This window comes from Lathamus discolor, chromosome 4 (assembly GCF_037157495.1).
Source record: "Lathamus discolor isolate bLatDis1 chromosome 4, bLatDis1.hap1, whole genome shotgun sequence".
NCBI lineage: Eukaryota > Metazoa > Chordata > Aves > Psittaciformes > Psittacidae > Lathamus > Lathamus discolor.
This window is the reverse complement of record NC_088887.1, coordinates 113373696-113386596: the sequence shown is the minus strand read 5'-3', so window position 1 is coordinate 113386596 and position 12901 is coordinate 113373696. Positions and strand designations below refer to the sequence as shown.

Sequence of the window (12901 nt, the reverse complement as noted above, 5' to 3'; positions counted from 1 at the left end):
CTGAAAATTTCAGTGTCATTGCTTGTATCTCTGAGATGCATTTCAGAGGGCAGTACAAATGCTCATCACTCTCTTTTGCCCAGAACTATATAATGAGCATATTCATTTGCCAAAAAAAGAAATAATTCAGGTGCTCTCACCTAAAGATTGTTACATTATTGATATTCTTAAATTTAGGGAGCTTCTGACACCACAGCAGCACTATGACTGGGGTTTACGAGCTTTGAAGACTGTTTTGAGAGGCTGTGGCAATCTTCTTCATCAGTTGAAGAAAAGCGAAGCAAAGAAAGAAAGTAAAGTTGACCATACCAAACTTTTGATTATTTGGGATATTGTACTGGTATTATTCACTACAGGTTTCTGGTTCACTGGAGTTTTGAGAAGTTGTGGCTTAGATCTGGAGGCAGTTTAAAATAAAAAAATATCTGTGAAAGTCCTCAATTAGGAGATCACAAAAGACTGTTGTCATATTCTAGTTGAAGCTCTTTTAAGAACATAGATATAGGACTTTATTCTGGGATGATTTTGAGTGATTCTCAAAGACTCTTGTTTTCACTTAGATTAGGACAGGAAGGTTGATCCTCTGATGCCATCATTATTCATCAGTCACCAGACCATTTTGATTCCATTTGAGGTTTGCTAAAATTGTTACATGGCATTAGATTGCATTAGGAGGACAGAAACACAGGATAATTTTCACCTGTGGTTCCTAATCCTGTTCTCTGAAAGTGTATGTGTTTTACATAAGAAAGCAATTTGATTAAAAAATAAAAAAATAAAAAAAAAAAAAAAAACCAAAAGAAAAAACCAAACCAGAGATCAGAGCCCTATGCCTTTCCCATCATGAGAATCCTAACTTTTCTGGCAGAGTAAAACTTTCCTACAGCTGCTTTTGTTCTGGTCCCAAAACACGTATATTTCCATGGTAGTTCAGATTCCAGAGGAGTCGTGGAGAGTGTTAGTTGTAAATATTCGTAGTTAATTAAGATACACTTCAGAGATGTGACTACAAACTCTGGCAGAGTGAGGTCTGGAATCCAGGTCCTTAATTTCTGTCATGAGTACTTTAACAAGTAAGCTAACGTACTCTTAGTCCCACTTCAATCATGAAGCTATTATGTCCTATCTGGCTAGCATCATAACCATCTCATATCTGTATAGAATGGGTTTGTGAGCATATATGAAACATACAATAAGGCACTTATCTAACTTAGAGTGGTACATGAACTAGAATGTAGTCTACGCTGTGATTCCACCTTCAATGTCTTAGCAGTGTGAGTTCAAGTGCTGATACATTCTAAGGGAAAAAAACCAACGAACAACTTAAACTGATCTGGCTTCTTTGCTTTTATTTCCAGTTAATGAAAGTCACATGGTGGTTCAAGCTCTGCGGCTTAATACCATGTCAAAGCTTACATTTGCAGACTGCTCACGTTTTGATGCGCTGGTTAAAGATGTATTCCCTGGCATTGACTTTAAAGATGTGGAGTATGCAGAATTAACTACAGCTTTACAACAAGTCTTTGAAGAAGCAAACTTGGAAATTATAAGCACCCAGGTAAACATTAACTACAGCAATAAACAGCAAAAAAAATTGTTATTCTGAGTTATAACTGATTAATATTACATTCATTTGATTAATTTCTGTTTACTTTTGAAGGAAATATTTTCTAAAAAAGTCAGTAACTAGTAGGTAGATTCTGATTACATGTATATGAAAAAATAGGTGTGTGTTTGAAATATGGTATATCAGTTGTGTAATTGAAAGAAAAATAGTGCAAGGTAAGTTATGTTGTGAACATATGACACAGTTTCATTCAGGCCAGGTATAAATGCCAGTGAATGTTTTGGACAGTGAAAGAATTAAGTAACTGAATGTTTGGTTTATCAAGCGGTTCCGTGTCTCATCTATGCTTATCTATTGTAGGGTTAGATGAAGTTTTGTGACTAAAGGTTCGTTAGTTTCTCGGTAAATATATGCCCAAAGAAGGCTGTTATTTTTATATTAGTGACTTAGTGAAATGCTTCTAACATGCAAAATATGTTTCTTGATATTCTTTATTATCATAATTTTAATTACTTCTGCAAATATCTATTGTTTCAAAAAACAAAATTCTAGAAACAAAGTGTCTGCATGCAAGGTTAATTAGAAAACATTAAAAAGAATGATTGTGAAGTTGTAAAGCTAAATAATAGCCATTATCTCTTTTATTATCTAGATCAAGAAGGCTTTGGAATTATATGAGCAGCTACGTCAAAGGATGGGTGTAGTTATTGTAGGTCCAAGTGGAGGAGGGAAATCAACACTTTGGCGGATGTTAAAGGCAGCCCTTGGTAAAACTGGCAAAGTAGTGAAACAGTACACTATGAATCCCAAAGCTCTGCCTCGACATCAGTTGCTAGGCCATATTGACATGGATACCAGAGAATGGTCTGATGGCGTGCTTACAAATAGTGCTCGACAAGTCGTACGAGAACCCCGAGGTATGTTTGTGAGGGAGTGATACATCCTTATGCCTAAATTACTGAATTATTTCTTTTCAAATACATTTTTATATGTGTTATATGTGGATACCATAAGGTAAGAAAAACTTCTGGTGACAGTCTTAGAATGCTGACTATTGCAAATGTTGTAGTTAGAAAGCAAAAATAGAAAGAAGAAGGTTAAACATGTAAGGAATCTCTTCATAGAGCTTATGTTAAAGCTTTTAACACTAGTATTTTAACTAGTGTTAAAATAGCAAAAGGCATGATTCTTTTGAGTGTTTTTCTTGGGTTTGATATTTTATTTTTGTGCTGTTAATAGATATTACTTCATGGATAATATGTGATGGTGATATTGATCCTGAATGGATTGAATCTTTGAATTCCGTTTTGGATGACAACAGATTGTTGACTATGCCCAGTGGAGAAAGAATTCAGTTTGGCTTAAATGTCAACTTTATATTTGAAACTCATGATCTTAGCTGTGCCTCTCCTGCTACAATATCTCGAATGGGAATGATCTTTCTGAGGTAAGACACAGGAGTATTACATACTTTTAAAGTAAGCAAATATACTTGCTTTTAGAATCATGGAATAGTTAGGGTTGGAAAGGACCTTAAGATCATCTAGTTCCAACTCCCCTGCCATGGGCAGGGACACCTCCCACTAAAAGAAAATTTTAACCTCACACTTTTCTTGAAAGATAATTACTTGCTTACATTTTTGAACCAAATCACTGGGGAAGTTTACTTTAGGTTTTGCTTTTAGGTGTGCTGTCATGTTATAAACTTTTGACTAATATACCTCATATTTTTTGAGAGAGACATGGTGAATTCTTTGTTTGTGTGTGACCCTTAGAGAGCTTGAATATTGTATAGAAATTCTCGTTGAAGTGTTTCCCTGCACTTTTCCTGGAATTTTCTTGTTAATTTGAACCTGTCTGTGTGGAGATGTGGATGCCTTGTATTTAACCGAGTTTCATTTTGTTTTGTTTGGACTTAGTGATGAAGATACAGACCTTAATTCTTTGATAAAGTCTTGGCTAAGAAGTCAGCCTGAAGATTGTAGATACAACCTTGAAAATTGGATTGGGGACTATTTTGTAAAGGCTTTAAACTGGGTTGTGAAAAAGGTTAGTATTGAATACTTAATCAAATTTCAGCTTCCATTAAGATTGATTCATTTTTCTAGTTTAACACTGAAGAGATCATTCATGTTAATTTTTAAATTTTAAGTAAAAAAACCCTCTGTTTTTTTGGTAGCTGTTTTCTTAATAAGTGTTATATATTACCTGGACTCTGATTCTGGAATGTATGTCAAGATAATTTTTCTACATATGCTAGATTTTCTTAAGGATTCTAGATGCTTCTCTGCTTCCCGTTTTCTTGAAGGAGTTGCATATGCATTGAACAAGTTGCTTATGTTGCACAAAGACATTATTTAGGAGACATCCCCACCGCTGTGACCAGTAAGCTGGTGTTTGTGAGAACTGCATTACCTCCCTTTGTGGAACATATATGTTCCTATTATGGTTTTAGATTTATTTCCCCTCTTGGTTTTTCACCCATGAAGATTTTTAGACTTTTAAAGTGTCTTCATGTGTATACACAGGAAAAAACCTAACATTGATCCTGAAGCTGCAAATCCCCTTTGCTGTTATACAGCAAAATCCATAAAGGATCCATTTGAGAGAGAGTTTTCCAGTATGCAATGACGTTGATTTCTTATAGATTCTCAAAATTTGCAAGGAAAGTTCTAATTGCTTATCCTAAATTACATCAGTATGTAGTCTGATATTAAAACTTCCAAGTCAATGCTTATAAATAGTTTAATTTCAAGTGAATTTTCTAGAACAGCAGTGTTGAGAGCTTTCATCATTTGTGGCAGTGTCAATGAACAATGACTGCTAGCTATACATCACATTTGTTTTTTGGAACGTATTCAGATCTACTACATCTTGCAATTTACAGAATGACTTTGTGGTAGAAACAAGTTTAGTTGGAACTGTGATGAATGGACTGTCTCATCTTCATGGGTGTACCGATCGTGGACAGTTTATTATTAACTTGTTACGTGGTCTTGGTGGCAATCTCAACACAAAATCACGACAAGAATTTGCAAAAGAGGTAACAATCATTTTCAGACAGTTTATTAAAGATTTCTTAGTATATGTAGTAGGAATAGTGATTTTATGTCTTCTAACAATGCAAATTTACAATAGTAGGCTGCCTGTGCTCTAACTTGTTTGCGATCTGTGTTGCCTATAGAGAAATAGCTGAGAAGTAAAGGAATGTTTCAGATGTCCCTGATATGCTGCTAAGTGCATCCAGCTCAGGTAGCAGTCCTGTGGTGCTGCTTCAAGAGATGCAGAATGGCCTCTATCCATGCTGTTTTGTGCAAGGACCCCATATAGCAGACTGTGTGGGTGTATATGTATTGTGTATGTTAATAGAGATTTTATTTTGTGAGGGTTTTTTTCTGTTCAGAGTGTGAGGGCTTTGTTGCTCTTCACCAGGGAGGTGTTCTCACAGCATTACTTAGACATTATGTGTTGTATGCACTGGGATATGGTTTTCTCTGTGTGTAGATACTTGGAGCCACAAGGAGTAGGGCACAGAGTTGGAAAACTATGTGGGTATACTGGTCCATAATATCTACAGAAGCCTGTCCCTGGAGATAGTTATCTCCACAATCACACTTGTGTTTTGTGTTGGGAGAAGGAAATAGCTCCTTCCAAAAGACAGCCTGGAGCTACAACATGTATACAAGGGCAGATGGTGAATTTTAGACTCAGCTTCTGGAATTAGCTATTGATGCATCCTGTGAAGAAGTTACCTCATTCTTATGATTATTAGTAAGTATGTTGCCTAATATAAGAAAAGGTTATATAAAGCTTTGCTAAATATAGTTTATTTGATGTTCTTCATATTATGGAAGAGTATCTGGAAGAGTAATATATTACTGTTTAGTTAAGGGCTTAATCATGAGGCATATGCATAACATGATTGAATTTTCAAAGGCAGCCTTAAAACTATCAAATTGAAGAATTAAATATTTGATTTTGCAGTATTCTTTGTACATTTGTTTATTAGCTTGAAATTGTAGATCTTGTCATTAGGACTGTGGTTTTAATGGAAGCTTTATTTTCTTTAAAGATCTTCAACTGGGCACAAGAATCTCCACCAGATCCAAGGAAGCCTCTGGACACATACTACGATGCTGACACTGGACAGCTAATGCAGTATCAGCTGAAGAAACCTGAAAATCTAACAGTTGATGACTTCAGTAATCTCCAGATGCTTCCTGTAATCCAAACCCCTGACATGCAGAGAGGTTTAGATTACTTTAGACCCTGGCTAGACTTTAATAATAAGCAGCCATTTCTTCTTGTGGGTCCTGAAGGATGTGGAAAGGGGTAAAAAGTATTTCCTTTTTAAGCAAAATACACTTCTAGCTATTTGACAAAATCTGTAATATTTTGTTATAATGGTTTTATCATACAGCTTTCTGCTACAATATTACTTGTTTGGGCTACAAATGAAACAGCCTTCTTTAGGGGCAAGTAGGTAAATTCATCTGCAGATCTACAGGGAAAGCTCAGGCTGCCTCTGTGCATCTAACACATCTGAATGTGGCTTTTATGTATGAAACAGGACCTTTGGGAAACCTCTGCTATCCTGGAGCAACAGCTGAAAGGCACATGAGGTATCCAGTCTCATCTCAAGAGGCACTGGATACCTGTGTGTGGGCAACTGAATTTACCTCATCCATTTGCCTATCTTAGGTTCCTTATTCAGATGGGTTGGATCACTATATACGATATATTTAGGCTGAGTATTTGTTTCGTATAGCTGTATACTGCACTTTAATTGAATTCCCTCAATGGAAAATACTAAGGCAAGAATGATTAATTCAGCAAACCCCATGAATCACCTTTTACATTAATGTAGTATGTATTATATGCATTTTAATTATAAAAAATATACAGTATCTTTGGATACACAGTATCTTACTGCATTTATGTATTACTTATGCTTATATGTATGTACACATTTGTTTTTTTAGGATGCTGCTTCATTATGCATTTTCTCAACTCCGATCCACTCAGATTGCTACCATTCACTGCAGCGCACAAACTACTTCTCAACATCTTCTACAAAAATTAAGTCAAACTTGCATTGTAATCAGTACAAACACTGGGAGAGTATACAGACCAAAGGACTGTGAAAGGCTTGTTTTGTACTTAAAAGATATCAATCTACCCAAACCTGATAAATGGGGAACAAGCACTCTCGTGGCTTTTCTACAGCAGGTGAACACTTATGTCTGTTATTTATAAAGAGACTTAAGTATACTGGAGATAGTTTAGTGTATGTAGCAAATACCTACATTGATTATTTTCAGAGTTAACAGTCTGCATCTGTATTGACATTAACTGTGTTTGTGCTTTGAAAGAATGTGTAGGTGTCAGCAAGAAATAAGATACCGTTTTTATTTGGCTTATATACATGAGTAAATAACAACGGTGCTTGCCTCACTGGGTTATAATGAAGTAGGCATATGAATGACAAGAAACTCATCAGGAGTGACCAGCATAGATTCACTAAGGGCAAGTCATGCTTGACCAACTTGATAAACTTCTATAATGAAATGACAGACCTTGTAGTCAAGGGGAGAGCAGTGGATATAGCCTACCTGGACCTACTTTAGGCCTTTGATGCTGTCTCCCAAAAGATCCTCACAGAAAAGCTGTCGATGTACAGGCTGGATAAGCGGATAGTGAGATGGGTTGAAAACTGGCTGCACAGCCAGGCCTAGAAGGTGGTAATCATTAGTACAAAGACTAGTTGAAAGCCCGTACCTTTTTAACAGCTTCATTAATAGTTGGGACAATAGGGCAGAGTGTACCCTTAGCAAGTTTGCAGCTGATAGTAAAGTGGGGGGAAACAGTATACTTCTGGCAATTAAGAAAACAGTAGTAATGATATGCTGCTCATGATTTCTTTTTGTTTTTTTTTTTTTGTTTCGTACAATACTCTGTTGGCTTTCTTTTTAATGAAATATTTATTTAATTATTAAAGGTTCTTACATATCAAGGATTTTATGATGAAAATCTGGAATGGGTTGGTTTAGAAAACATACAAATTGTGGCTTCCATGTGTTCTGGAGGAACATTAGGAAGACATAAACTTACCTCCAGGTTTACTTCTATTGTTCGTCTCTGTGCAATTGAGTAAGTATGTGGAAATTACTTTGACTCTGAGAACTCAGGTTTAGCTTCTGTCTGTACAGCCCCTGCTCAGTTTAGTCTTTCTGGAGATGTGGCTGTTCTACTCTTTCATCTTTTCTAAGAGTTTAGGATATTAAGATTTAGTGCTGTGTGGTGCCTCTTGGAACTGGGAACCAGCTATGGAGCAATCTATAGCTACCTGCTGATAGTGAAGTATTTGAAATACCTTTCCTGTTGAATGTTTTTGCTTTCAGTAAACTGCTTTAAGCAACCTTAGATTAAGGTGGTGGTTGCTTACAAAATTAGACAAATTGAAAAGAAGTTGGTCTGTTTTTTTTAAGTTTGAATGCATTTACAGATGTATTTAGAAGATTCCTGAGGGTGGCCCATTGCAATAAAACCATAATTTTACTTAGCTGCTAGGTGGAAATACTATTCATGAAAAATTCTCAGCAATTGTATATAACTTGATTCTTTATATTAAAAAAATTAACAATGATAGTCCATAATGATTACTTTTTGTTTTTTAATTTGCAGTTATCCAGAAAGAGACCAACTGCAAGCTATTTATAGCGCCTACTTGGAACCTGTACTACAGAAAAACCTGAAGAATCACCCTGTTTGGGGTTCTTTGCCAAAAATACATCAGCTAGCAGGATTTATGGTTCAAGTATATGAACAGGTATGTACATTTGGCTGCACGCAAAGAGTTGTGGTCAATGGCTCATTGTCCAGCTGGAGACCAGAAACGAGTGATGTCCCTCAGGGATTGGTGTTGGGACAGTGGGATTGAGTGCGCCCTCAGCATGTTTGCCGATGACACCAATCTGTGTGGTTCGGTTGATATGCTGGAGGGAAGGGATGCCATCCAGAGGGACCTTGACACGCTTGTGAGGTGGGCTGATGCCAGCCTTATGAAGTTTAACCATGCCAAGTGCAAGATTCTGCACCTGGGTTGGAGCAATCCCAGGCACAGCTACAGGTTGGGCAGAGAAGAAATTCAGAGCACTTAACTAATCTCTGCACTTCCTAAAAAAACTAAATAAAGAGTTCATTAATAAAATAAATATATAGACCAAATAGAAAACTAATTTGTCTGGTATTTTAGAAAAAAATAAAGCTACATTTCTAAGTATTTTACATTTTAAAGCATAATTTTTTTCCCTCCCTTCTCTTTTTAGGTACGAGCGAAATTCACAGTTGATGATCACAGTCACTACCTTTTCACACCATGTATTCTTACTCAGTGGGTTCTTGGTTTATTCAGATATGATTTAGCAGGTGGTAAGTAACATTTGATTTTCATTGGTAAAGCAGTTCTAATACCCTAAATTGTTATTGATGTCAGTCTTACTGTTGACTCCACATGCAGCTTGTTCACCTATGGCACTCTTCCTAAACTGTGAACTATCTGTAACTCAGTAGAGGGAAAAAATGGCTAGCAGTTCATTCCATAACATGTAGTAAACAAGTTTAAAAGCTCCAGTGGTGCTTTCAAATATGTGCGGGAGCTATCTGTAAATTAAGGGAAGTAGTAAGTTGGAACTGCATTCTCTACTATGAGAACTTGAAATGTACCCCCTATTCCCCACCATTTTTTTCTGTTTTTTTGGTGGGGGCGTTGTGTTGGGTGTTTTTTTTTCAGCATGTCTGTTTTCTGGATTCCCATAAACTTGCCTCATGCTTGTTTTTTTATACCTGACTGTGTAAACGTGGTGAGGTTATTGTATAAACGTTTACATGAGGTATACTGCAGAACTACAACTAATACACATCATTTATGACTTGCTTAACGAAAAAAGAAGAATATAACCACCCTTAAACATATAGAAAACATCTAGAAAACTATCTCATTGATGTAAAAGTTTAAAAATATCTATAGAAGAGCTCAAATATTTTCACAGTTTGGGAATGGTTGATAATTACAGTCTTGTCTGAAAGTTCTTCTTTCCTTAACTTTGGAAATTATGAAATTTGTAAAGGTATTTAATTTTGTATGCTTTTCCAAATAACAGCATAGGCTTCTGTCTAATCTTGTCTTTGAAGTTGGTATTATTACTAGATCATGAGTAATTACACCTCATTGTGTTTTAGCTTCTACATTAATTAAAGGACTACACAGAGGGCTGCTTAAAGAGTATGAAAGTGATAAGAATGTCGTGCTCATTCTTGGATCATAGGATGGTATAATGTAGCTTGAATGTGGTCAGAAAAGCTACACTGACAATCAATGCATGGGTAATCCCAGTCCATTTAAGGACTCCATTGCTGTATCCTAAGGTGATCACTTTTTCAGTGATGAACAATAGGGGATGTCATTTACTTGTCTCACCTTCCTTCTTATTTTTTTGAAGAATATTGAGCTTTGTGTTTTCTAGTGGCATTTTGTAATACAGACTGTTACTGGTATTTATTGTTATTTTAGTGTTTGTTATCAGTCTTTCTCTTCTCCTTTAAAACAGTCTTCTGTTTTTTCTTTTGATTACCTGGAATTTTGTCTTTTAGTTTTTACTTTGTTTGCAATACCTTGTTCATTTTCATTAAAATGCTGGCACTGAACCGGAGCACTTTTTTTTAATAGAATATGTTTCATTTTATTTTGCATTGATCCATAATGATATTATTAAAAAGCACTTAATAATGTTTACTTTTCTTCTTACTCCTTCGTTATGGATGCTCTCCTGATGGTATGTAATTCCACTTTCTCTTTTTAAATCTCATATTTTAAAATGGAAAATTTGAGAAATGTAATATTTATTATAAATATTTAAATTTAAATCTCTCGTTAAATTTTGAAGGATCATCAATAAAAACCGCAGACTATGTGTTGGAAATTGTTGCTTATGAAGCACATCGTTTATTCCGTGACAAACTTGTTGACATGAAAGAACTTCAGATATTTGATAATGTTTTGATGAAAGTATTTCAAGGTGATTTGGGCTCAGATGTTCTGGACAATATGGCAGGTAAACCATTTGAAACATACTACACAAACTTGAATATTTGTTTAGGAACTGCTTAATGAAATCAGTCTGATCAAATCAAATAGCATATGAGCTGAGCACCTAACCTTTCAAATGTTTAATTTGATTTTCACAGATACTTTCTATGTAACCTGGGGAGCTTGTCAAGAGGCATTCGTCACACCGGGACAGGCACTACCACCACATGGGAGGCCACTTGGCAAACTAAACTCGACAGACCTGAAAGATATTATTGAAAAAGTGAGACAAGATTAAAGGATGTGCACAGCAAGGATTCACAGCAATTATTCTAGATATTTTTTTGCAGGAAGTAGCATTCAACAGCCAGGTTTAGGGTGGGGTCTGCTGTTTGTTTGAGGAATCATCTTTTACACTTGATCAAGTGAGGGAACATTTGTGATATTACATAGAGGTAGTAGGAAGTATCATGTAGCGAGGTTATTTTAATGAAAGGGCATTAGTCACATTTGCTGGTGATTTGCAGTGGTTTGATACACAATATTGATGTGCATACATATTTGTGTATTAGGGTTTTATAAAATACTTGCTTTCTGAATTTGTAATTTGCTAAAGTAATTTTGATTTGAAAAAATACCAATATATTGTTTGGAGATTTGTAATGTACAAAAACTGAGCTCAGTGAGAAAATGTGAATATGTTAACTCTGCTAGGCTGACTGATTTTTAAGCTGAAAGCTTTGATATCATCTCCTCTTATTAGCAGTGTTTGATGGACTGCTTTTGTATATGGGAAACTGCTCCCTCTCCTTGATTGCCAACTTGTGACCAAGTTGGGAAATGGTGTGACCAAGTTGCATGGGAAATGGTGAAATTCAGTGTCCTCAGTAATAAGAGTCTGGTTTTTTTTTTCTGAGTACACAATTATGTTGGGCTTTACAGATGAGGTTTTATTACATATAACAAGGCCAGAATTTAATTTTAGGATCTGTTATAATGCATGTTTCATTAGGAGATTCCATAATCTGCAATTATGCAGCAATTAGCTGTCTAAACCACTCTTCTAAATTATGTATTAATTAATATATAGTCAGAGACACAGCTCAGACTGTGTTCTGGTCAATTATTTAATCTTAATTAAGTGGTAGATTTCTATTTCAATATATCAAAGATGCTGAGGGTGTGCTCATTACTGGTAAAGGCTAGGCAGGGTATCTAAATTTTGTCACATAAATAATTTATTTGTAATGAATACTAGTGTGGCCTGTTAAGTTTTCAAGCCCTTCTTTTCTAAACTTTTAAATGTTGGATGCTTTTATACCTCACTGCTTCTAATTATTATTAGTGAATGCATTTCTCTTTTTCTTTTTTTTTTAATAGGGTATTATTCATTACGGGCGAGACAAAAAAGAGATTGAGATCTTACTGTTCCATGAATTCCTCAGTTATATGTCTAAAGTGGACAGAGTGCTAAGTTTTCCTGGAGGATCACTTCTTTTGGCAGGACGGAGTGGTGTAGGTCGTCGAACAGTTACCTCTTTAGTTAGTCATATGCATGGAGCTGTTCTGATTTCTCCGAAAATTTCCAGAGGCTATGAACTGAAGCAGTTCAAAAATGATCTTAAATATGTAAGTCACTCAGTGGTTTCCATTTTATAGTGTTGTAGGCATGTATTAAAACAAAACCAAGAACATGGGAATTTTGAAGGATGCAAGTGTTGTGTGAAGACATATTTTAAGAAAAGCAAAATATTAGCAGTCTAAATGAAACAAGTAGATTTTTAGAAGTTCTTAGTGCCTAGGTTAGTATACTGTTCTTCGTAGTAATTACCTGAAACTCAACTTTTTTGAATACCAGAAGTGATTTTATGAGTGCTGTGGACTTCATAAATTCTAAGTTTATGTGAATATTGGAATTTTTTTTTCATATATGTATTTTCATATTTGTATATATTTTTATTTTCTGTCTCTACTCTCTGCCAGTTAACAGGATAATAACTGAATCAAGTAAAATTTTAGTGATTGAGGAAATTTAACATGTTATTTAAAAACAAATGCCAGCCCTCTATCAGGAGTTTCCCAGTACCTTCAACAATGCTAAAGAAAAATATAGAGCTAAGCCCGCACAAAAAAGTGACAGAACTCTATAATCAAGTCACATCGGGAACATAAATATGTTCTGTGAAAGAGTCCATTTTAACTATTTTTTCATTACCATGCTATTCATTTAGGTAGAATGTTCTTCA

At 35.4% G+C, this 12901-nt stretch overlaps 1 protein-coding gene across 1 annotated transcript in view; it reads left to right on the top strand.

Annotated features, from left to right (window-relative positions):
* The window catches only part of DYNC2H1 (dynein cytoplasmic 2 heavy chain 1), a 169158-nt gene that overhangs the window by 30712 nt on the left and 125545 nt on the right, over positions 1-12901 (top strand). Inside the window, exons 36-49 of the mRNA XM_065678686.1 lie at positions 178-293; positions 1359-1558; positions 2220-2484; positions 2807-3014; positions 3487-3616; positions 4455-4610; positions 5640-5899; positions 6550-6796; positions 7566-7717; positions 8252-8396; positions 8896-8998; positions 10513-10680; positions 10814-10938; positions 12036-12284. Coding sequence (XP_065534758.1) covers positions 178-293; positions 1359-1558; positions 2220-2484; positions 2807-3014; positions 3487-3616; positions 4455-4610; positions 5640-5899; positions 6550-6796; positions 7566-7717; positions 8252-8396; positions 8896-8998; positions 10513-10680; positions 10814-10938; positions 12036-12284 — 2524 coding nt within the window. The remainder of the gene's footprint in view (positions 1-177; positions 294-1358; positions 1559-2219; positions 2485-2806; positions 3015-3486; positions 3617-4454; positions 4611-5639; positions 5900-6549; positions 6797-7565; positions 7718-8251; positions 8397-8895; positions 8999-10512; positions 10681-10813; positions 10939-12035; positions 12285-12901) is intronic.